Here is a 21,879-nt window from a genome sequence, read left to right as displayed (position 1 = left end):
CAACTTGCAGATCCATGCCCCATTCATACCAAGAAGTCAGGAATGCACCCACGATTAGTGGCTCTTATGCTCGATTCATGTCTAGGTTGCAACGTACAACCTGAAAAAAAAAAATGGACACATCGTGGTGTCACGTGGGCTGTTTCAACACTAGCTCAATGGCTTAGTATAAACAAAGCTGGACCAAACTGCTTGATTCATCATTTTCGCATCCCAGGATTTCGGTTTGGACTGCCTTTCCTCTACCCAGTTGAATCAACAATACGCTCCGTGGGCAACTGTCTACATACAAGTCCCCATGTCTGAGAATCCTAGGATAGCCTCTCCGGTGGCTACGGATACAACACGAGAATACCTATCTGCCAGCCCCATCGTATATATACAGACATGATCAGATACCTATGTTTCAGCGTATAAACGCCCACAACCCACTTAATCACTCACAAAACATCAAGCACATCCACCCCCGCAAAATTCCCCCCATCATACCCCCCGACTACATCAACACCCGCTCTAAAACTCTCCGGCGGCCCCAAATAACTCTCCCTCACACCTCCCCCGAAATCAACCACGATCTTCTGCAGCACAACCCCCGGCTGCACCAGCCAAACCTTCAACGTATGTCTTCCCGGTACGCTTAAATCATGTACTGTTGTCGTGGTGTTCCCCCTAGCGCCCCATATGCCGTCTGCGACGGCTTGGTACCAGCCGAGCGGATATGCTGCAGTAGAAGTCGAACCGGAAGTAGAAGCAACGTTGTGTATGAATTGGCGCACTTGAGGTGTTTCGGAATCGAAGGCTACGCCGTATGACATGGGGAAGTCGGGACCGTTTATATTGCCACAGGGGGATAGGAATAGGGTCACGGACGCCGAGGGAGAGGGCGTGAAGCTGTAGAGTGCGTAGGAGAGGAAGGGGCCTATGGGAGGTGGCTGTGGGGGTGCGAGGGGGTCGGTTAGGGTGACGCCGGATAGAGTGCGGCCGTATGATGGGAGGGTTGTGTAGGATGTGTTGGTAGTGGTGTTGGTGTTGGTGGTTGTGTGCTCGACTTCTATGGAGATGTGCGTATCGGATTCAAGGAAGCTACCCCTGGTGATGGAGGCTGGGATGGTGGGGTTATAGATAGGTACTTGGATTGTGGGCGCGGGATAGTTGCCCCAGGTGCAGGAAGAGGTCAAATTTATCCCTACGTTTACAATGGTCGTACTTGGTGCAGGAGGTGCTTTCGACCAGTCAATAGACATATATACGCGCGTATCGGTGCCATTGAGACCACCGGTTCCTCCTGCGTTCGGGGTAGCGAGTACGTACGGTTGCGAGGGTGAGATGGACCATTGGCAGCCTTGAGTGCCGCGGGCGAATACATCGATCCAGCGGGTTCGGGGGCCGTAGGGTGACATGGGCGGTAGGACGAGCGTGCTGCCGGAATTGGCGTGCCAGGCATCGTCGCCGGGAACTGTGGCGTTAGAGCCCTCGACCGCTATTCCGATATTACCAGCGAGTGAGGTTTCTAGCTGTTGGACGTAGGATAGTGCGGGGATGGTATTTCGCATTGGTTGCTGCCAGTATCCGTCGTAGTTTTGGCTGTGGTAGGAAAGATCATATCCTAAATGCGTTTCTAACCGAACGAATCCAGTCAGCTCGCTTCTTAGTCCTAATATAGGGGCGAACTTACGATCAAGCATATGATTCCACTTCCCATCAAGCAAGTCATGATACCGCTGGGTAAGCACATGATCCTGCTTGAAATACCCCAGCACATCCTCAGCCACCTGATTCGCTGTATTCCTCTTCTGGGCCGTATACAGCCGATTCTTGCCCGCATTAATATATATCTGATTCACAACTTGCCCTCCCAGCACCGGCTGAAGCACCATCTCATAGTACGCCGGCTTCCACGCATCCTCCAGCCTATCATACACCTCCTGCGCATCAACGGCAAGCTCATGCCATTGAGCGAGAACAGCGTCTGCTTCGTTATAGTTGACAATACTATACGTACTCGCATCGAGGAGTTCGTATTTCCGGCGCGCGGCGTACATGCCGTAACGATCGACGACGGATGAGATAGCGGCGCTGTGCTCGGGGCCAAACTCACGCTCTGCCCATAAGCTGAGCCAGCAGGCAACGCTGTTGTAGCCCCAGGCGGGAGTGTCGTATGCGAGGTCCATGAAATGGTTAATGGGGATCTCGAGGGTTTTCAAATCACCTACGTTGAGAATCCAGATGCGGTCTGCTTGGCGCGCGTATGCTAATTGCATCTAAGGGACGTTTGTTAGGGGTGCATTGGCTTTGGAGAATGCTTCCTTACTTACCTGCTCAACTGTTTTCTGAAGCTGGATCGTGTTAATCCACTTGTAATCCCTCGGATCACCCACGTAATCGAAATGGTAATATACCCCTATCCGCAGTGTACTTGTCAGCTAGTATCTCTCTCTTACCAAGAAATAGACTCACCAGCGCCACCCGATCTATTCGTCTCGCTCGCAGTTGGCAGCCTCCGAATATTCCCCCAATTATCATCCGCCCACAACAGCGTAACATCATCAGGAACACTTAGCCCATTCTCATAATACCCCTGCACCTCCTTATAAAGACACCACATCTGCGGAATCTCCTCAATCTTTGTTCCATTAAAAACCTCCCCCAAAACCTCCCTCTGCTTTGCCACCACGTCCTGCAGCACCGCAATAGCCTGCGCTTGAGTAAGCGTGATGGCCGTATCCCCAGACCCGCGCATCGCCATGGTGAACAGCGAGTTCGGGACGTATGGTTTAGCGCGCTGCGCGCCATAGGTGAAGAAGGCGGCCAGAGAGGCATTGTTGGTGTCGTATTCCCACTGGCCATTCCCTCCATACTCCTTGCCGAAAGTAGTCCATTCGTTTGTGGCGCGCATCATTGGCTCTTTACAGTCAGTACGAGTACCTTCCTATTAACAACGCTGGACAAGACAAGCAGTTGAAGAAGGTGAGGGATGAAATAGCGCAACACACCGGTATGGCTTGAGCCCATCACAATCCCGTACGCGTCGGCAAGCGGCTGGTTCGCAGTATCGTCCACCCCAAACATACTCCCCCACATGGCAGGCCAGAAATAATTAGCTCTTAATCGGAGCAGGAGCTCAAAGACACGCGGGTAGAAGTAATGGTTATAGCCCGGTCCGTATTTTCCAGGTTGGTAATTCGAACTATCAATCTTTTCATCAGCTTTCCCTCCTATACCCCGTCAAAAACCAAACAAAGCAAAGCAAAGAAGCGAGAATAGCAAATACTTAATCCAATTCGTCAGCGCCGGCTGTTCATCATTAATGAAAACCCCCCTATACCTCACACTCGGCTCCCCCTGCACCTTCTTCCCTTCCAACGCCCAAACCCCATCCCTCTTCCTCACCGGCACATCCCCCCACCACCACCACGGACTCACACCAATCTGCTCACTGATATCATAAAGCCCATACACCGTCCCCCGCATATCACTCCCCACAACCACAAGCGCGCGATCGATCCCCGATCCGGGCAGGGGATCGGTGATCACTTCGCTGATAAAGGACTCCCAGCGCCCAGAGATGGACGAGATGTCTAGCTTGTGCGATTTGATGAGGGAGGCGATGAGTGGGGATTTGTGTAGCGTGCCGGTTATGATGACGGGGTGCGAAGGGGGGGTATTGGAGAGAGTTGGGCCGGTGAAGGAGGCTGCTGGGCCGGTTGTGTACTATTTCTCCCCCTCAAAATCTGCTCCATTTCATCAGGTAACTTTGGGTCGGCTGGAAACAAAACAGAAACATAACTTACATTGACGAAACTCGTTACGGGGTTATATGTGTAATAGGCCGCGGTCGAGCTCCCGTTCCCATTTGTATACGTCTCGTTACTCTGCAACCCCAAACGTGCACTCTTTCCAATTCCCCTTGCAGTTCTTGTGCCATTGCTATTCGTGGTATTTGTATCTATAGCACTCCAATTCGTCAACGTCAAATTCCTCCCCGTAACCTTCCCAAAATCCCCCGCCAGATCCTCCGCCGCGCGAATAACGCCCCACCAATCCTCAGCACTGAGTAGAATCTGCCCATCCGGTCCCGTGCCCGCCAATTCAAGCAGCTCATCCCCATCCCCATCCACAGGTCTGATCGTAGTAACCGTAGCCTTTTGCCCAAGTGCAAGAACCGAGGAAAGGATCGGTGAGAGCGAGAGCGCGAGCGCGAGAGTGAATGAGATGAGAGGCTTCATCATCACAAGCGGTTCAATCAATTACTTAAAAATTTGAATGAAGCCAAGGGCATCCATCCGAGGAAATAAACAAGAACAAGAAAGAGAGATAGGGAAAAAGTCTTATGAGGTTATCAAATATAAGAGAATGAATGGAAAAAATATAATGTAATGACGGATAAGATGAAATCAAACGAGTCATATGTATCCTTACGACTAGGGCATCAGCATCCTATCCTAAAGGGGAAGCAAACGAGGGGTATGATATGCCTGCCTGCCGGTTGAAATAAAAGTGATTGATAAATGAATAAACCTAGCTTTCGTTTGCGTTTCGCATGGATGTTCTGACTAACTGAGGAGAATAGATGGTACTTTGTCTTGCTCTGATCAAGGAGAAGTGATGGTTCCTTGCATACCTAGCTATTTTCCGAGCCCTTTATTACTTACTCCCCGCCCTCAAGGTGGGTCGCCTGGGGTTTGTGGACTCGGCAAAATATCAATGCGGGGATTGAGACATTTAGCCTAAACTAGCAAGCATGTTCATGTCGTGAATATCCAAGGCAGCTACACACTACACGTCTTGGAACTACCAGAAATTGCCCCTGGGAAAGACACAGTCGGATTGGGTCCCTTGACCGCTCGCTCGCACGAAAATATGTTTCTACTCACCATGACGGTTAAACAGCTACTTTCAAGCGTTAGTATCATCATATCATAAAATCATCACGAGCCAAGGATAATTATCTAGATTCAGTGGGTGGCGAAACAGACGGGACAAGACACACAATCTAGACTCAATAGAAATGATTTGTTCTGACAGGGAGCATAATGTAGGAATTGCCAACCTTCAGGTACTTACAAAGGCTGCACATCCCGACTGGCCCTCCTGCGTATCTCCAGCTGCAGCATTCCCGTAACTTTTGCCCGCCCCAGTTTCTACAACCCAGTTTCACTTCGGGCTCACCTGATACTTACTCGACGCACCAACTTCATTGTAAAATCAAAGAAACGCTAAAGGCAATCATTAGAAGTCCTGATAGCAGCAGAGCCGAAGTAACGCCCATAACTTAGCTGCGCTCTGATCCTCCACGCCCCAAATCCAGACTTATATTGTGTGGCGAGGACGGAAATACGCGTCGAACGATTACAGAAGATATTTACTGATGATCGAAGGAGGTCCAAAGGAAGAGAACGAAAGGGAAGCAGATTGACCTGCCGACATTCTTGTACACCATATTGCTCCGCTATGCATCGACTGTGCCAGCTACACCTGGAATTGTTGCTGCATCGACAAGTGATGTTTCAGTCTTTCCATCAGGGACGAATGCGTACCTTGGCATCAGCGCCATTTTCTCCTCTGGGCTCATTTCATTGTCGGAATAAATCATCTTTTGGGGCTTATCTTTCTTCGACTTCTTTTGGGTTGGTTCAGACTTGTCGCCAATTTCGGCGAATTCGGGGACGAAAGTTGACGTGACTTCTGCCTTGGCCTCTGCCTCAATAGCTTGTACAGGAGAGGCTGCGACTTCACCCTTCTTCGGAGGTTTGATGCCTGCCTCGGCCATTCTGATTATCTCGTCAATGTCATCAGCCTCTCGTGCAGCGCCTGAAACCAGGTCATCCACCGAGGAAGCGTTAGTCGAGTAATCTCCGTAGCCTTGTGAATGAGGATAAGTTGATGACATAGCTGGTTTCTGATCTTGACCTTTCCAACTATTGCCTGCCCAACTACCCTGTTGACCAGGGAAAGAAGTTCCTGGTGGACCCTGATGCAGCTGCTGCATTTGATAAGGTGGAACTTGTGGCGCACCCAATGAAGGTCGTTGGGGAAGACCAGGAGCGGGTGGGAGACTAGGCGGTCGATTTGGGAGACCGCCATGAGCAGGTGGTGTATTAGAAGGTGGCCCATGATACCCGTTGAACGATCCTGGCGGTGGTGAGCCGGCTCCGAATGATGGTGGACCGCCTGGATAGTTCTGCCCAGGTGGTTGGAACCCCGGAGGTGGAAATGATTGGGAAGGTGGATACTGTTGAGGTGGTGAGTATTGAGGTTGAAACTGAGCGCCAGGTGGACCGGAAAATGGTGGTTGGGATGCATATGGCTGTTGGTAAGCTGCTGCCGGTTGAGAATACGGCTCTTGTGAGAATGATCCATAACCCGCACCTTGTGAAGCGCCATGAGTGGCTTGAGGAGCAATATAGGGCGAGGCATTATTCTGCAAGGTTGTTAATTTGAGAGCATGTGTCGGGTCGACAGGAAATCTTACAAATGAGCTTGGGCTCTGACCAAGAGGACTGTTTTGTACACCTTCTACCATGGGAGTATTACCACCACTGCTTGTACCAGCCTTCTCCGCCTCCTTTCGTGCCTTGTGTTCTGCCAACCGCTTTTTCAGGTCCGTGGGTGATTCGAATTTCAGCTTCTTGGATTGATTGCCTTGATTCCCACCTGGGCCAGGGTTGCCAGTGGTGGCTCGTCGTTCAGCTTCGGCTTGGTAGAAACCTGCAATGATGCGTTGATTATGTGCTTGGGAAACATCCTCCGGAATGCCTTCCATACCAAAGATCTCCACCTCGAGTCCCTGTCTGTTCGGCAGTGAGTTATCGACCATCGTGAGAGTCTCTTTATGTACTTGATTCATGTGGACAGAGAGTCCTGCGACGAGTTAGTTGGTCCGTGACGCGAAGGAAAGGGCAAGATAAAAAACTTACCACCAGCAGTATTTAATCTTCGACCACATCGTTCGCATTTGAAATGCTTAGCTTTCTGATGGGAGATGAGAATCTTGAGATCATCGAAATCGCGCTCACCTTGGTGACTCGTTAGAAAAGAATTAAGCAGACAGGGAGGGAGAGCTCACAGTAATAACACCACGGTCGTGAGAGAAGCTCCTCAACATCCGGATGACCACGCTTTTTCTTGCCAACCATTGCGCCGATTGATGGACAGATTAGCTGTCGAACTGTTGATGTTGTTGAATCTGGCACGACAAGGACTTGAGGTTGGCGAAGAGGTTCAAGCGGAGTTTTGGGATTAGCGTGGATGACTCAGCAGATTATGGTCCGTGCTGCAGATCTGTGTTTGTTAATAGCGTGTCGTGTGCACCTGAATTTTCTTCACTTTAAACATCCAATTCGATACCTCAGAAATTCATGACTATCAATTAAACACTTGGAAGTGCATCCTATTCAGTGTGCAATAGAGGCGAAGGTTTAGTATATATCTTATTTCTTCCCCTCATTTCATAGCAATACTTTGATCAATCACTCAGCCTTCGCGGCAATACAGATGAGACCTTCTTCGGAGGGCCTTCCGGATTCTGCGCGTCTTGTGTGGAAGCCGGATGGAGATTGAGAAGGGATATGGTTCTTCGGGATTATATCCTCAGAGAGGAATGTTGCAAGACCAAACGGACCTTCATAGTCCATACTCTCACTCTTTACGAGACTTCTACGAGAGTGTGGCTCCTTGCGTACCAACATCTATCTGCATAAGTGCCACGAGGATGGAAAAACGTTACACAGCATTGGATTGTAACCAAGTCGACTTGATGCCTCTTAATAGAGAGTTGAGTCAACACTGGTGCTCAGATGTGGTTTCCATGCCCAAAGTCCAAATGTTGAGTGGGATTTTCCTTCTGCCAACCATTAATCGTAAGACAATCTCTCATAACAGCAAGGCTACCTAGGTAGATAATGGATATCTTCTTTGCTGGCCTTATAGGAGTGAGAAAGTTGTCTATTTCTGTATAATCCTAGACTTTTTTCGTGTGGAATAGGCTCTGGGACTCTCCGTGCAAGCCTTTCCTTTTCCTTGGCCCCACCCACCTTGTTCTATAGCGTACAGTAGTGGTTAATGGCTGAGCAACGTCATTGCGTGCACCCCACTCACTTGTTTGACTTGACTTGACTTGACTTAACTTAACTTGAGGCGGAACATGCTGAATATTATTATTATACAAAGACGGTAGGTATATATTCCTAAATTCCCCATCACATCTTGCCCAGTCCGCGCCTCTTCCAAACGTGCTCTTTCTTTCATGGCAATACGACCCCGATCAACAATAACAACAACAACACCTCGCTTTCTAATCAACCAGTTCCCTCGGCTCTTCCTCAACACCAACCCCAAGACCACACCGGTAAGAAGCAAAACAACAATGTCCTCCCACCACAAACAAAACAACCCTCATGCCAAGCACCCGCAATTCGGCCACCTCCCTCTCAGCACCTCGGGCCCGCAAGACTGCGCCCTGACCGGCGCGGCACTCCTCAACACCGCCTACCTCAACAAGGGAGCCGGATTCCCTCCCGAAGAGAGGAGGGAGTTCAATTTGACGGGCTTGCTACCGCAGAATGTCCAGACCCTCGATCAGCAGTGCAAGAGAGCTTATGAGCAGTATTCTACGCGCAAGGATGATCTGGCCAAGAATACCTTCATGACGAGTCTGGCCGAGCAGAATGAGGTGCTTTATTTTAAGGTGAGGGGCTTTCTACTTTGAGCTTCTGTGGTGTGGAAGCTTTCTTTTTCTTATCAGAGATATCCTGTATCTCGGGCGCTCTTGTCTTTGCTTCGTTGATGATGCTCACGTGAATACTCCCATCACGTGCATTATCTATCGAAAGCGTTGTAGCTCAATGTAGCTCAAAAGAGGTCTTGGGGGTAGCTCAGTGCCCGTGTTTCCTTTCTGCAGTCTAGACATCACTTATGCTTCCTGATTATCCTCTTTCGTAATCTTGTTTTCATATTGGGATGCTCTACTCACTCCACCTAGTTGATTCAAGACCATCTAAAAGAAATGTTCTCCGTCATCTATACGCCTACAGAAGGAGACGCCATCCAGAATTACTCAAGACTATTCCGAAAACCAGACGGCTGCTTTCTCAACATCAACGATATCGATCGAGTTCATGATGATCTCGCTCAGTGGGGCAGACCCGAGGATATCGATTACATTGTAGTGACTGGTGAGCAACCTTGTCTAATACCTATTGTCTGTGCTGACCATTCATAGATGGAGAGGAGATTCTTGGAATTGGCGACCAAGGAGTTGGTGGCATTCTCATCTCAGTCGCCAAATTGGTCTTAACAACACTCTGTGCTGGCATCCATCCCAACAGGACGCTTCCCGTTGTTCTTGACTGCGGCACTGACAACGAGGAACTCCTCAATGACGATCTTTACTTGGGTCTAAAGAAACCTAGAGCACGTGGCGAGGACTATGATAAGTTTGTCGATACCTTTGTACAATCTGCGCGGAAGCTATATCCTCGAGCGTACATCCATTTCGAAGACTTTGGGTTGCCCAACGGTAAATAAATCATCATAAGACGTCAGGCAAGCATTCATTGACTAACACCATCCTTCCAGCTCGAAGAATCCTCGATCGCTACCGACCCTCCATTCCATGCTTCAACGACGATGTCCAAGGAACAGGTTGCGTCACCCTCGCAGCAATCATGGCCGGTCTGCACGTCAGCAAGCTCAAGCTGGAAGACATGCGAATGGTAATCTTCGGCTCCGGTACCGCAGGAACAGGAATTGCAGACCAAGTACGAGACGCGATCGCTGCGGACAGTGGGAAATCCAAAGAAGAAGCCGCAAAGCAAATCTGGTACCCTCTCCCCTTGTTCATCCCTCCCCTCCCAAGCTAATAAATTATCTCCCAGGTGTGTAGATAAACCCGGCCTCCTTCTTAAATCCCACAAGGACAAGCTCACCCCGGCCCAAATTCCCTACGCCCGTACCGACTACCCTTCCTCAGACACAGACCTGCACTCCGTAATCCGCACGGTAAAACCGCACGTCCTAATCGGCACCTCCACGCAACCAAAAGCCTTCACCCAGCCCATCATCACCGAAATGGCCTCCCATGTCCCCCGCCCCATCATCTTCCCCCTCTCCAACCCCACGCGCCTGCACGAAGCCGATCCAAAAGACATCAACGAATGGACGCAGGGCAAAGCGCTCATCGCAACCGGCAGTCCCTTCCCACCCGTCACGTACAACGGCCGGGAATACGAGGTCGCCGAGTGCAACAACTCGACCTGCTTCCCGGGCATCGGCCTCGGCTGCGTACTCTCCCGTACCAAGCTCCTCAGCGACAAGATGCTCGTCGCGGCCGTCAAAGCACTCGCGGCACAGAGCCCGGCGCTGAAGGATCCCAATAAGGGGCTGCTTCCTGACGTGGTAAACGTGCGGGACATCAGCGTGCATATTGCGCGAGCGGTCATCGTACAGGCGGTGGAAGAGGGGTTGGCGCAGGAAGAGGGCATTCCGAGTGATGAGCATGGGGAGCTGGAGGAGTGGATTAGGGAGCAGATGTGGGATCCGGTTTATCGGCCTCTAAGGAAGGTGGAGAAGGAGACGGCGGATCGGAATGCGAAGGGTGAGATGGGTATTGCGACTGTGGAGCTCTAATTATCTAGACTTGATCAGTTGGGTTTGAGGGTTTGGTATGATAGATCGATTGATAGACAATCCTCCGTACAGCATGATTTGTTCACAGATCAGAGGGAAACTAAGCCCTATCCGAATCTATAAACCGTTTATAAATTAATCACTCCTATTACGCAACCACTTCTACTATCAATCAATACCATATCCTCATCATAAGCAGTTACCCGGAATACTTAGGGTATCCGGATATTTTTCGAAATCCCCCAGAATATATTGAGTAAGCGCTGAAAGCTGACCAGGGCATATAATATCCGCATTCAAGTTGACATATTCTTTGTAAAGCCACACTTTATCCTGGCTTGGTGATCAGCCTGCCTGGTATGCAAAGTATCCCATGATGCAGGTTGCATGCGCATGCGATATAGCGACCCTGTCATCGTCGAGGCAGCAATGCAGCATTTATCTCCCTTTCTTTCCCCACACTCGTTTGATCGTCAGTTAATCACAAGACGATCTATCTCCGAGCACCGATATCGTCTTCTTGTTCAGCATACCTCGCCTCTTACAGGCTCATCAAGGCTTCTTCAACTAAGTTGGCTCCGAATCAATCGCTTCGTGGGCATGCAAGGCTACAGGGAGACTTGAAAGCTATCCGGGATCCTGCAGTTGCTACCTTAGCAGCAGCAGTATCTGTCGCGGCTTTTTGTGAACTGCGCCGTAATCTGCCCAGCGCGCTCAAGGCATTGCGTGCGTGATATATCGTTTCTGCGCCTGTGAATCGAGAGGTAGGTCTTTTATCTGGTGCTTGCTTTCCGTGAGGTGAGGGGATTTGGAATAAGGCGTTGTCTGGCTAATGCAAACAAATATGTACTATCCGCTGGCCCAAAAACCCATGGTGAGGTTCTTTCGTTGAAGGGCAGGTGGAATCTGCTAACTTTAAAGCGGACTCCTGACCCGGAAAGGAATCTGGAAAGGGGGATTAAGATTTAAAGAAAATATATACAAATATTAGTATCCATGGGCTAGAGGAGGTCCTTTCGCCCCTTGTGGTTATAGCGTTTGATGACGAAGAAGTATCGAATCTCGCCTCTGAACCGTTAACAACCGTCCGTCAGAGAGAGCACCTAGAAGGAAGGAGAAGCACGCTTGAGAATGGGCGGAGTGTTTTTAAGTCTATGCTGAGGCATAAGATGTAGTTATTTATCGGGTACAGCAGTAGTTGTAGAGTGCGGAGTCGTTGAATTTGAGTTCATCATGGCGCGAGCGAGGACTGAATATGGCATAAGATGTAGTTATTTCTGCGCATCATACCAACAGGGCTTCAGGAAGAGTGTGTGTCTTGTCGTCACCAGCAGACAGGATTTATTAGCACGGGGGGATCGAGCGATGTAAGCTAAAAGATATTGGACTTGCAAATTTGTCTCCTCTGTACTCTTGTGGACTGCGATATGTGACGCTTGCTGCCAGTTGCCTATGAGCAAGAAATTGATCTTGGCAATCATTCCATTCCACAGCCGCGGGGCCTGATCGCTGCCGTGAATCCAGTTCGGGTTATCATTCTGCTTCACAATATTGGTGCCGAAGGTTATTATCCAGTTACTTCATATCACGGGAGAATGAGCCATGGCGGCTTGACTAAAGTGGTTGATCATAGCGCAGATCTGTGTGCACAGTTTGCAGGGAATTCTGTAATATAGAACTAATCAGCACTTTCCACATCAAACGAATTTTATTCTGGCATTTGTTACATAGTCATCTGTCGACCGAACCCCCTCTTCAAGAATTTCCTGACAGCCCCTTCCATCGCTCCCCTACCATCATGTGCCGTGATAGTGGACCTCGCACTCCTCCATTACCCGTTAGAGAGAATTGGACCGTCTAGTTATTGTCTTCAACAGCCATCCATGCAGATTGCCTCCTACTGTAGATTGGGCATCGCCTGTAATCGGGCTGTCATCGTCCGAGTCAAAATTGTCTATCCACTCGTGTTCACGAATAGCCCTCTCTGCAACAGAGAAGCCGTCCTCATCGCGCAGCCAAGTGAAAATGTTCCTAGTTACCATTTCTGAACAGTCATCATCCTCATTATCGATATTATCATAAGTGACGGAGATATTGCCGTCTGTTGGCTGCCCATTCTTAGCGCGTAAGGGAATTCTAGCAATAGTAGTAGCTACGCGCTGGCCAGCACGACAGCGCCAGGTTAAACCTTTATATTCGAGGCCGTGACTTGTCTCACATTGTGTATGTTGACGAACGTCGATATTAGTGTCTATTATCGCTGTAGAACCGAATGGAGCGAATGGAAAGAGCGGGGGACCAGTGTAGTATTGATCGTGGGACAAGTACAGCAGTCGACATTCGTCAGCACGCGAGATTTCTTCTGTCTCAGGGGCCAGTGTTGACACAGGCTCTTGTATAAAAGACATAAGCGTTCCGGTCCATGCTGCCACATGAAGGTCAATTTTCCACCAAGCCTGACGAGCTTCTTGCAAGGAACGTGTCTGTGCTCCGATAACAAAGGCACCAAGCCAGAGAAATCCCAGGCTAGGATCCCGCTTCATCAAGACACGTAGCAGGATATGCTGGTCCTGCACGATATCTGAGTCGAGAAATGCAAAGGTCCCTTGCAACCATGCCCCGCAGATATTACATGCCACTTCAGGTTCAAAGAAGACGCTGTTTAAGAGCGCTTTGGTTCCTACTGCATTGCAACTTAGAGTGAGGAGCCCGTCCAGTTGGTTGAGGTTCTCGCTCCATTCCAGGGTCTTGCAGACCGTCTCCTTGTTGAATCTCTCCTTGTTGAATCGTGCTTTACGGCGGACTCGAGGGGTCGGTAATTGAACCGTTCTGTTGTCGAATCTGGCCACAGGGAGAAGTAATGTCGCAGCCAAAGCAGCATGGCTCTGCTCAGCTACTTCGTGGAATTCGCAGTAGCTAGAAAGATAGCGCAAGGCGGTGGCAAATGATGCCGCACGATGTTGAGCTAGAAGGGGGCGAGATTTCGTGCCGCGTGAAAGAGTAAAGCGTTGTTCTGATACAAGCTTCGTATACCAGGGTGAGTGGAGGACATGACCTTTTTCACTTGAAATATATGCATTCCAACCCCCTTCCAGTGCGAGGACCGCTGCCCACCACCGAGCGGCGTCATCATCAATATCACCTAGATCTATAATCGCTGTAGTGGAACCAGTCGGGGCCCTTTCAAATGGGATGTTTTTGTCATCCCATTCGGCCTCGCAATCGCTGTATTCAGGGCCAGATGCCCCGGGAATAATCTCAGCCCATCGTGCAGAAAGTATATAGGTCCAGGCAAGTATAAGCAAAGTAATATGGTTATCGCCCTCACTAAAGCATCACGGGAGCATGAATGCAGACTGTTGCGGGTCTGCGATAGCAAGAATCGTGGGACAATCTGACGCAACCGGTATAAAGAATTCTTGCTCAAAGGACGGTAAATCAGAGGCTTCCTGCGCGGTTCTCCATGTAGATATCCCTTTTGCAAGGACAGTATTCGAAAATGACGCGTCTACCGCAAGGTTTTCTGGGAAAGAAGGGTGGTCGAGAAATGCATTCTCAAGCTGAAAGAGACAATCCCATGGAAGATGGGTTTTAGTATCTGCAATTGTCATCTCGTAAAGACTAAACCAAGTGCAATAACCTCTCTCGTACATAGCCTTAAACGCCTGCTCATGGACGGACCGCATCCTCCATGATGTTAAAGGAGATGCCGCGACTCAAAAGCTGCGACTCATGTCTATGTCTATGTAGGTGTAGGTATTTTAATTGCCAAGCGAAGCACGACAAACAAAGCCCGTGCTCGGGCTGCCAGAACCTCGGTATCTCTTGCTGGCGGCCACTTCCAACATCTCTTGTTACAGAACTGGATGCTTCATTTATCTCATAAATCAGACCCACATTTGGTCTTTTACGGTGGTATGTCCCCACCCTTTACCAGTAGCGCACTCCCTGGCAACCCTGCCAGCCAATCACACCCTTTGTAGATCAAGACACGGACGAGTCTTACCGGTAGACGTCTTTCCAACACTAGGAGCACCATACAGTAGGAAATCAGCCCTTTGCCTTTTTCGGCAACGAGATCTTGGAGTTCCTCTTCATCCATGTCGTGATTCTGGACTAATCCAAACAACAGCTCTTTCTTCTTCTTCCCGCCATTTTTCCCGGGCCATACCCCCTTAAAGCCCACTAATCCTCATCCTCAAAACCTCCCCAAACCTCCAAAACAGCACCGGAATAGGAATCATCCCAATAGCAATAAAGGCCAACAACGAGTTCCCCCATCCCAATCCCAAACTCCCATACAGCGCCGGTCCAGCTAGCGGCAGGAGGGCTCCGAATAGAGAGCGGAGAATCGTGTTCGCGGCCAGAGCGGATGCTGAGTGGATGGTGAAGGCATCGATGAGGTATGCTGAAATGGGCATCTAAGAACGTTGACAAGCTCGTTAGCACTGATTGATTACCAGAAATCAGATCCCGTTCAATGAGTTGTATGAACGAACGTACATTGATCCCCATAATCCCCAAACCCGCAAGCCCATCCCCATAATCGGCACAATCCAATGAACCGCATATTGAGCCGTCCATCCATAAACAAACAACCCAGTAGGAATCAGCACACTCGCTGGAATCATCGGCGGGAACCGATACTCTGGTTTCATGACCCCACCATTTCCAGCAGCCAGTCGTTGCATCCGTCTATCGCTCGTAAGGCTAAACCCCACCAGCCCAACAATCATGCCAATCCCCAAACCGAGATACGAAAGCCCGGCGATTCCGCGTGAGAAGCCATAGGTCTGCGTAAAGACTTGGGTTAGCGTTGTGAGAAGTAGATACAGTATGCCGTAGACGAACGCCGTGTATATGGAGAGGAGGAGAACAATAGGGGAGATGAACATCTTGATCGGGCGGGAGATTGTTCGTTTAAAGAGCTCGGATGGGGAGATTTCCAAGGCGAGGTAGGATTTGAGGTTGGGATTTCCGGTGCTTTTTCGAAGGCGCGCTGCTTTTCGCTCGAGGAGAATGACGGGATAGGTTTCTTTCAGGAAGATGAGCATTGCGATCGTAAGGACACCACCCTGGAACATGTTAGGTATTGTAGGCAGCTGGTTGAAAGAAAGATGACGATGAACTCACAAGAATACTCAGCAGCCAAAACACCCATCTCCACCCCATAGCTTGTGCAAGAAACCCCCCACACACAGGTCCAATCACAGGGCCAACTATCGGACCCATCGTCCAAATCGAAATTGCCGCACCACGCTCCTCGGCCTTGAATAGATCCCCAAAGGTCCCCCCTCCAATTGTAACGGCCGTTGAGCCGCCAGCACCAGCCAAGAACCGAAACACGATCAGCATATTCAGGTTGCTGCTAGCCGCGCATGCAATTGTGAGGACCACGAAGAGGAAGTTCGAGACATGGTATACCGGCACGCGTCCATATAATTCTGAAAGTGGTGCTGCGATCAGCGGGCCAACTGAATATCCAAACACGTATATGGAGAGAACGAGTGCTGCGAGAAAGGAATTGGTAGAGTGGAATTCATGGAAGACGAGTTCGACGTCTGGTGCAAACATGAATGAGGCAAGCGGGCTGTTTAGAGTGAGTAATAGGTCAACTCGGGATAAGCAGGACTTACGTGACAAAAGTCATTGCAGATAGTAGACCTGCGTTTGTCCACTTCTTCCTAGTTGGCCAGTTGCGGGGATTTTCCGGGTCATTGTCGCCATCCCAATCAATGATATTTGGATCTTTCTCTTCCAGTCCTGCAGCTTGAATTGGAAAGTCGTAGCCTGATGGATGTTGCTTCTCGACGTTTGCAACAGACACGGGGTCTTGCTGTTGATCTTGCATATTCATGTCGCCAGTTTCAGTTATTTTTTCTTGACGAATCAACCGAGCTAGTGAATTTCCCAAGTTCTTGGGACAAGGCAGATGCGCCTTAGGAAAGGTGTGCGAAAGCTAACCCCGTAGCGTAGAGGGAAGAATGTAACTCTTCCAATATGCTGTACTTGAGAGACGTGTATACTTGAGAATCTACTTGTATATATACACAACCAAATTCACTCGAGTCGATGTCCAATCTCTGCATTAAAACCTGAAAACAAGTGGGTCATGGAAATTTTGAAATTTGCGTTTTAGTCCGGCATGCTTCTATTCACCGCCTTGCTTTTATCTGCTAGAATCGATATAAACACCGGTAGCTTCGGAATTTGTATATTGGCTACCTCCTCGATATGGTTGTATGTCTTTCAACGCAGTAGAAAGCAGCCGTCGGGTGTGCGTGTCGACGGAATAGTAGGGATGGGAGAAGACTAGCTGCGGTAACGCTTGATGGACAATAGCTGTTTGCACGATTTGCTGTCTGAAGAGCTGAGGAGCTGTGAGACAGTGTCAGCAATGAAACCGCAGGGAGAGTAGGGACTGATCGTGGGAAGAACAACGCATGCAATTCACACTGCAGGCTTTATAGCGGCTCAAGTGATAGCGACTGCAGGCTATTCCAGGTGTCAAGGTACATAAAGTGTGGGTTGTTGTTGGTAGAGGAAGAGACTCGAGATGATTAGGACGAAATCATTTGGGAATGGCGATATCTGGCTTCTCCCTGTTGGCCTATCACAGCTTCCAACACTGAGTGATTCCACGAAGATCGCACTTCCACTGGAGGGCTCTTTCCATTTCAGCATTGTTTGTTGACCCTATTCCATAGGCAAACGCACGTTGGCTACTTGCACCCCCACTGCCGTGTGATCGATCATCTTTTCTCAAGCCAGTCCTGAGGACATGCCCCGAAGCCAAATTCAAGTTCTTCATATTCGTCCTGTGTTGCCGTCTCATGACTCGGATGCAATCATCATAACCAATGTGCTCCCCAGTGAAAACTTGAACTTAGTGTCTTCCGCCCAAGTCTCCGTGTGACCATCGCTGTCCAAATCATTCGGAAGGCGGTGTTGAGTAGCCAAATTCAAAACCACGCTTCCCTCCTAAAGGAGGCGTGTGATCGTCGCTGGTCAAGTTGAGGTAAGCAAATAATCCTTAGCCAAACTCAAGACCAGTTCTTCTATCTTGTTGTCGCCGCCGTGTGATCATCGCTCTTCAAGTCGTGCTCATTGCTGAATAAACTATTGGGTAGCCTGGGTGAAGGCCACTTCCTGTCCCCATGAGCTAGCCGTTCAATCATCGTCGGTTCCAAAGTTCAGGTGTCTGGTGCCGTGATATTTGCTCATTCCCCCAACCTCATCTATTTTTTCCGATCCCTAGTAAACAATGAGTATATACTTGCAGGCCAGACCACACTGGCTCAGCGTTTAGCGGATCGCTGGTTCCAGAGTTCACCTGGGCAGGCGTCAGATGACAGAATATTGGCTCATTCCCCCCAGCCTCCTCTTTTTTGTTCCGACCGGTAGTAAATAACGAGGATATACTTGCACGCCAGGTCGCACTGGCTCAGCTTAGCGGATCGCTGGTTCCAAAATTCAGGCGTCTAGTGTCGTGATATTTGCTTACTCTCCCAGCCTCCTCTATTTTGTTCCGATTGCTAGTAAACAATGAGGATATACTAGCATGGCTAGATCGCTATAGCTCAGCTTTAGTAAACAATGAGGATATACTCGCACGCTAATTGCTCTGGTCCAGCTTTTAGCGCATCGTCGCGTCGACGCCGTCAACAAAACAAAGAAAAACTTGATCAAAAGGTAAACTGGCGCTGCACAACTAACGTTAGAGTTGAAAATCTTAGAAGCGTCGACTGCGACTTGGACTAGCCTAACCCCCTCCCTTGGAGGTATAAGTATTGGTCGTCCCCTCCTCTGTCCTCAAAACTTTCCTTCCTTCTACATAAACTTTTCTTCCTTCTTTCAAAAACTTTTTTGCACGACAACATCAACAACCTCATCAACAACGCCACTTCCCATCCTCACCACCTCAACGTCGCCATGTCGACACACCACCAACCACGACAAGAGACATCGCCACGAGCGATCCAAAAAGTAAGTGCTCCCCATTTTCCTCATCACATCTGCATTTGCATCGCATTGTTTTTTCGTCCATTTTTGATCGTCGCATTATCGCAATCCCTCAAGTTGAGCAATTGCGAGTGTGCACTCTTCTTGGAAAGGTTTTTTCCTTGGGGGATTTCATTTCGCATGCCGTCATTGTTGATTATTTTGTTTCCTTCACAAACATTAAGCGAAAAGGGGGGCACATCACGTGCACCTTCGCTCTTTGACCTAAGCCCTAGTTGGGCTGGGGCTTCCTTCTTTTCTCCGTGTCGCAGAAACGAGTTTTTTATGCATGGTATCTTGCCCTCTTCTGCTTTTGCCTTTCCTTGTGACAAAGTCGTCCAGTGTGGTCGCTGTCCTGGACTTTGCCACCGTTCAATCTCATTGTCGCTCAACCTTGTCGTCGCCCATTTCCTTCGCTCCACTTTTGTTTCGTTCTCCTTTCTTCTTCATCCAATGCTTCTTCATCAGCCATCTTTCACTGAGTCTTCGCTAACCATCTTCTAGTTTCGACACAACACCAACTTCCATGACTAACAAGTCAGGCAAGTACCCTATTGTTTTGCTGTTATTGTTTACTTCGCGTTGCTGTTTTTGTTTTTAGGTTGCTTTCATACTAAACATCTACCTCAATTCCTACTTTTCGCCAAGTAAGGACGCGGGGTGGATCTTGGGCTTGATTCGACATTTGCTTTTCGCCATCCCGGACATTCGGCAACATGGGAAATACACGTGGGCAAAAACAAAAATCGTATACCTTTTGAAGGTTGAGCTCGGATGCGCCAAATGGCGACAACACAGGGAACAAACATGAGGGCAAAAACAAAAATTGTATACCTTTTTGAAGGTTGAGCTCGGATGCATCAAATGGCGACAACTCAGGAACAGAGAACAGGCACACGTCTGAAAAAACAAAAATCGTAGACCTTTTGAAGGTTGAGCTCGGACTCGAAGGGATGGGAGGACGCAAGCGATTTGCTGCAATTTGGTTTGCGTTTTTTACAAGAACACATTGTGCTAATTTGCACAGACTCCTAGAAACACCTCAACTCATTGACAACAACTTCGACTTCACCTCATCGAATTGGGACACGCTTTGCAGGGATGTGTGGAGGAAACGGAGCTTGGATGTGCGCAGAGGTTGGAAACAGAGATCGGAGACGGGGCTTGGAAGTGAGAGTCTGGGCTGGGAGGAAACATTGTCAAGTCAGGACAGGGGATGAGAGCATACCTTCTTCCACAGGGAGTTTAACGGTGCCTCTCGGAAATCTGGGGTTGTCAAGTCAGGACAGGTGCTTGGACAGGACTTTGGGGGCTGATTCATTGTCTAGTCAGGACAGGAGAGTGGATAGGAATCAAATCAAACAATCAAACAAAACTCAAACAAACAAAACTGACTGTCTTTGCCACTTGAACTGTGACTCGTGATTTGCACTGGCATGGTGTTCTCATCGACGTGCCGAGAAAACTATTCTCCTCTCCCATCTTGCTCTTGGCGCTGTAGCTAGATCCCCTTTCCTCTGGACACCTATGGAAAAGTTCCAGCACTCAGAATATATTCCGCTTAAATATAATCCCTGATCAATCCGCACACCTTTATTCAACCTATCCCTCCATTGAAGTTAATGGTGCGCCCGTGCCCGTAGAACCTACTCTGCCTTCTCCCTTTTCCCCTTCCGAAGGGAAGTGAGAGAGAGGTTCCTATTATGCTTTCGTTCGTTGTTGGCTTTCTATCTTGTAGATCATTGATATAGGTATAGTAAGATGGGGAATGAATATGAGGAAATAATTAAGATAGATTTAGATCGGATCTTGGTGGGGATTCCGGGCACAGCCGTACTAGGGCAGGGCACCAAACTTTCAACGGTATCGTGACGAAGCAAAGCAGCTGGCCAAATCTGCCAATTGCAAGACCTCTATAATGACAATTGAAGAAAGGAGCTTGAGGACTCTTTAATGCAACATAGGTTGTATTTTCAATGACCAGAAAATCTGTGAACGTTTGAGGGAACCGGTTGGTAAGTAGGAATCAAATACGTGACCTATACGGAATTGTGAAGCTCGAAGCTGTAGAGAATCGAGACATGAGCTCATATAAGACACACAATGGCATCTCCCGAGGCTCATGACATTTTCCTCAAGCTTGCAGGTGGCTCAGCCCTTCCCTACCTCAAGACATGTAGCGCAGACGTCGCTTGGGTCATGCGAGATCAGGGCGCTTGATCTGGGCAGTGAGTAGCTCTAACTTGTGAATCAGCCAGTTCCATGGTAATTCGACATCGAGATTCGCTATAGATCTTTGGTTTGAAAGGGGTTGTTGACATAGGGGACTGCGGCTACTGGAATTGTAGAGCCGAGCTGAGTAACATACGGAGCAGGAGAGTATGAGAAGAGACGGGGAAAGGAGTCCATACAGACGGAAACTGTATTGTAAGATGTACTTCTATGGAGTAGTATGCGATTGAGAGGTGTCTGAGAGAGAAGTGTCGTTGAGAAAGAAAGCTTGGCGTCTGTTGTGTTATGGATAAAGACGCTAGAGACTCGCTCGCTTATGGACAGGAGCATGATAAATTTATGTTGTACAGAAATGGAAACAGGGGAGGAATATTGTTCCACGCATTATCAAACACTGGGTAGGTAGCAGGTATCCTTGATTCAATAAACCAATTCTCTAACTATAGTCCCGCCCAGGTGCTACTTGGCGTGGACATGTTTTCGTAATGACTCTTTGGAAACAACACCACCATCTCGAGCTCACGGTCAAACCTCCCCCAACATCGTCTTGTTTTCAGCCTTCTCAATGCTATTACACGACCCACGAATTGCCTCTACACCAAGTCCCTTTGAAGGATTCAGTTACGACCAACAATTTCTTACCCGGGCTCAACGCCTCCTGACGTCGATCCGCCTGTCTATGTACCTTGGCTTCTTTACGTTCCAACTCACTCGATCGAAGAAGACTGGGCTAGGCCAGGTCATATCCAACAAAAGACAGGGACATAGATTTCAAATGGTTTCATTCGAGTAGTACACTGAAAAGCATAATGTGCTCAACCTGAGGCCGGCCAGCAGAGGTGACAGGAAACCCAAAGGATAATCTGGGTCACGTGTCAGAAATTGACAATCCAGAAATTGACAATAGCCATTTTTGCCGACGTGCAACAAAAGTTTCTCAACTCCTTCCTCATTGGGTCTTTATCGCGTGACAAGACTCTAGAAGCAGCCTTCACATCGTGGCCAACTTTCAGATTGAGA

At 48.9% G+C, this 21,879-nt stretch overlaps 5 protein-coding genes across 5 annotated transcripts; 1 reads left to right on the top strand and 4 right to left on the bottom strand.

Moving 5' to 3' along the window:
- Nucleotides 1-440: 440 nt before the first annotated feature.
- LHYA1_G007273 (uncharacterized protein) lies at nt 441-4,226 on the bottom strand (the record flags this gene model as incomplete). Its single annotated transcript, XM_031152203.1, has 6 exons — nt 441-2,261; nt 2,316-2,401; nt 2,458-2,904; nt 2,994-3,187; nt 3,272-3,711; nt 3,792-4,226. The coding sequence occupies 6 exons, from the start codon at nt 4,224-4,226 to the stop codon at nt 441-443; spliced, it is 3,423 nt and encodes a 1,140-aa protein (XP_031002713.1).
- A 1,223-nt stretch (nt 4,227-5,449) lies between these two features.
- znf207 (BUB3-interacting and GLEBS motif-containing protein) lies at nt 5,450-7,136 on the bottom strand (the record flags this gene model as incomplete). The annotated part of the gene is made up of 4 exons (XM_031152202.1): nt 5,450-6,421; nt 6,473-6,861; nt 6,918-7,016; nt 7,067-7,136. The coding sequence occupies 4 exons, from the start codon at nt 7,134-7,136 to the stop codon at nt 5,450-5,452; spliced, it is 1,530 nt and encodes a 509-aa protein (XP_031002712.1).
- A 1,077-nt stretch (nt 7,137-8,213) lies between these two features.
- Nucleotides 8,214-10,626, top strand: MAE1 (NAD-dependent malic enzyme, mitochondrial; the record flags this gene model as incomplete). The annotated part of the gene is made up of 5 exons (XM_031152201.1): nt 8,214-8,686; nt 8,981-9,173; nt 9,221-9,517; nt 9,577-9,820; nt 9,876-10,626. The coding sequence occupies exons 1-5, from the start codon at nt 8,246-8,248 to the stop codon at nt 10,624-10,626; spliced, it is 1,926 nt and encodes a 641-aa protein (XP_031002715.1). The 5' UTR covers nt 8,214-8,245.
- A 1,838-nt stretch (nt 10,627-12,464) lies between these two features.
- Nucleotides 12,465-14,237, bottom strand: LHYA1_G007270 (uncharacterized protein; the record flags this gene model as incomplete). The annotated part of the gene is made up of 2 exons (XM_031152200.1): nt 12,465-13,953; nt 13,984-14,237. The coding sequence occupies 2 exons, from the start codon at nt 14,235-14,237 to the stop codon at nt 12,465-12,467; spliced, it is 1,743 nt and encodes a 580-aa protein (XP_031002714.1).
- A 564-nt stretch (nt 14,238-14,801) lies between these two features.
- Nucleotides 14,802-16,483, bottom strand: radE_4 (Efflux pump; the record flags this gene model as incomplete). The annotated part of the gene is made up of 4 exons (XM_031152199.1): nt 14,802-15,047; nt 15,126-15,701; nt 15,760-16,216; nt 16,263-16,483. The coding sequence occupies 4 exons, from the start codon at nt 16,481-16,483 to the stop codon at nt 14,802-14,804; spliced, it is 1,500 nt and encodes a 499-aa protein (XP_031002700.1).
- Nucleotides 16,484-21,879: the final 5,396 nt, after the last annotated feature.

The sequence above is a fragment of the Lachnellula hyalina genome, assembly GCF_007821495.1.
Source record: "Lachnellula hyalina strain CBS 185.66 chromosome Unknown contig00155, whole genome shotgun sequence".
NCBI classification, from domain to species: Eukaryota; Fungi; Ascomycota; class Leotiomycetes; order Helotiales; family Lachnaceae; genus Lachnellula; species Lachnellula hyalina.
This window is presented reverse-complemented; position numbering and strand designations above follow the sequence as displayed.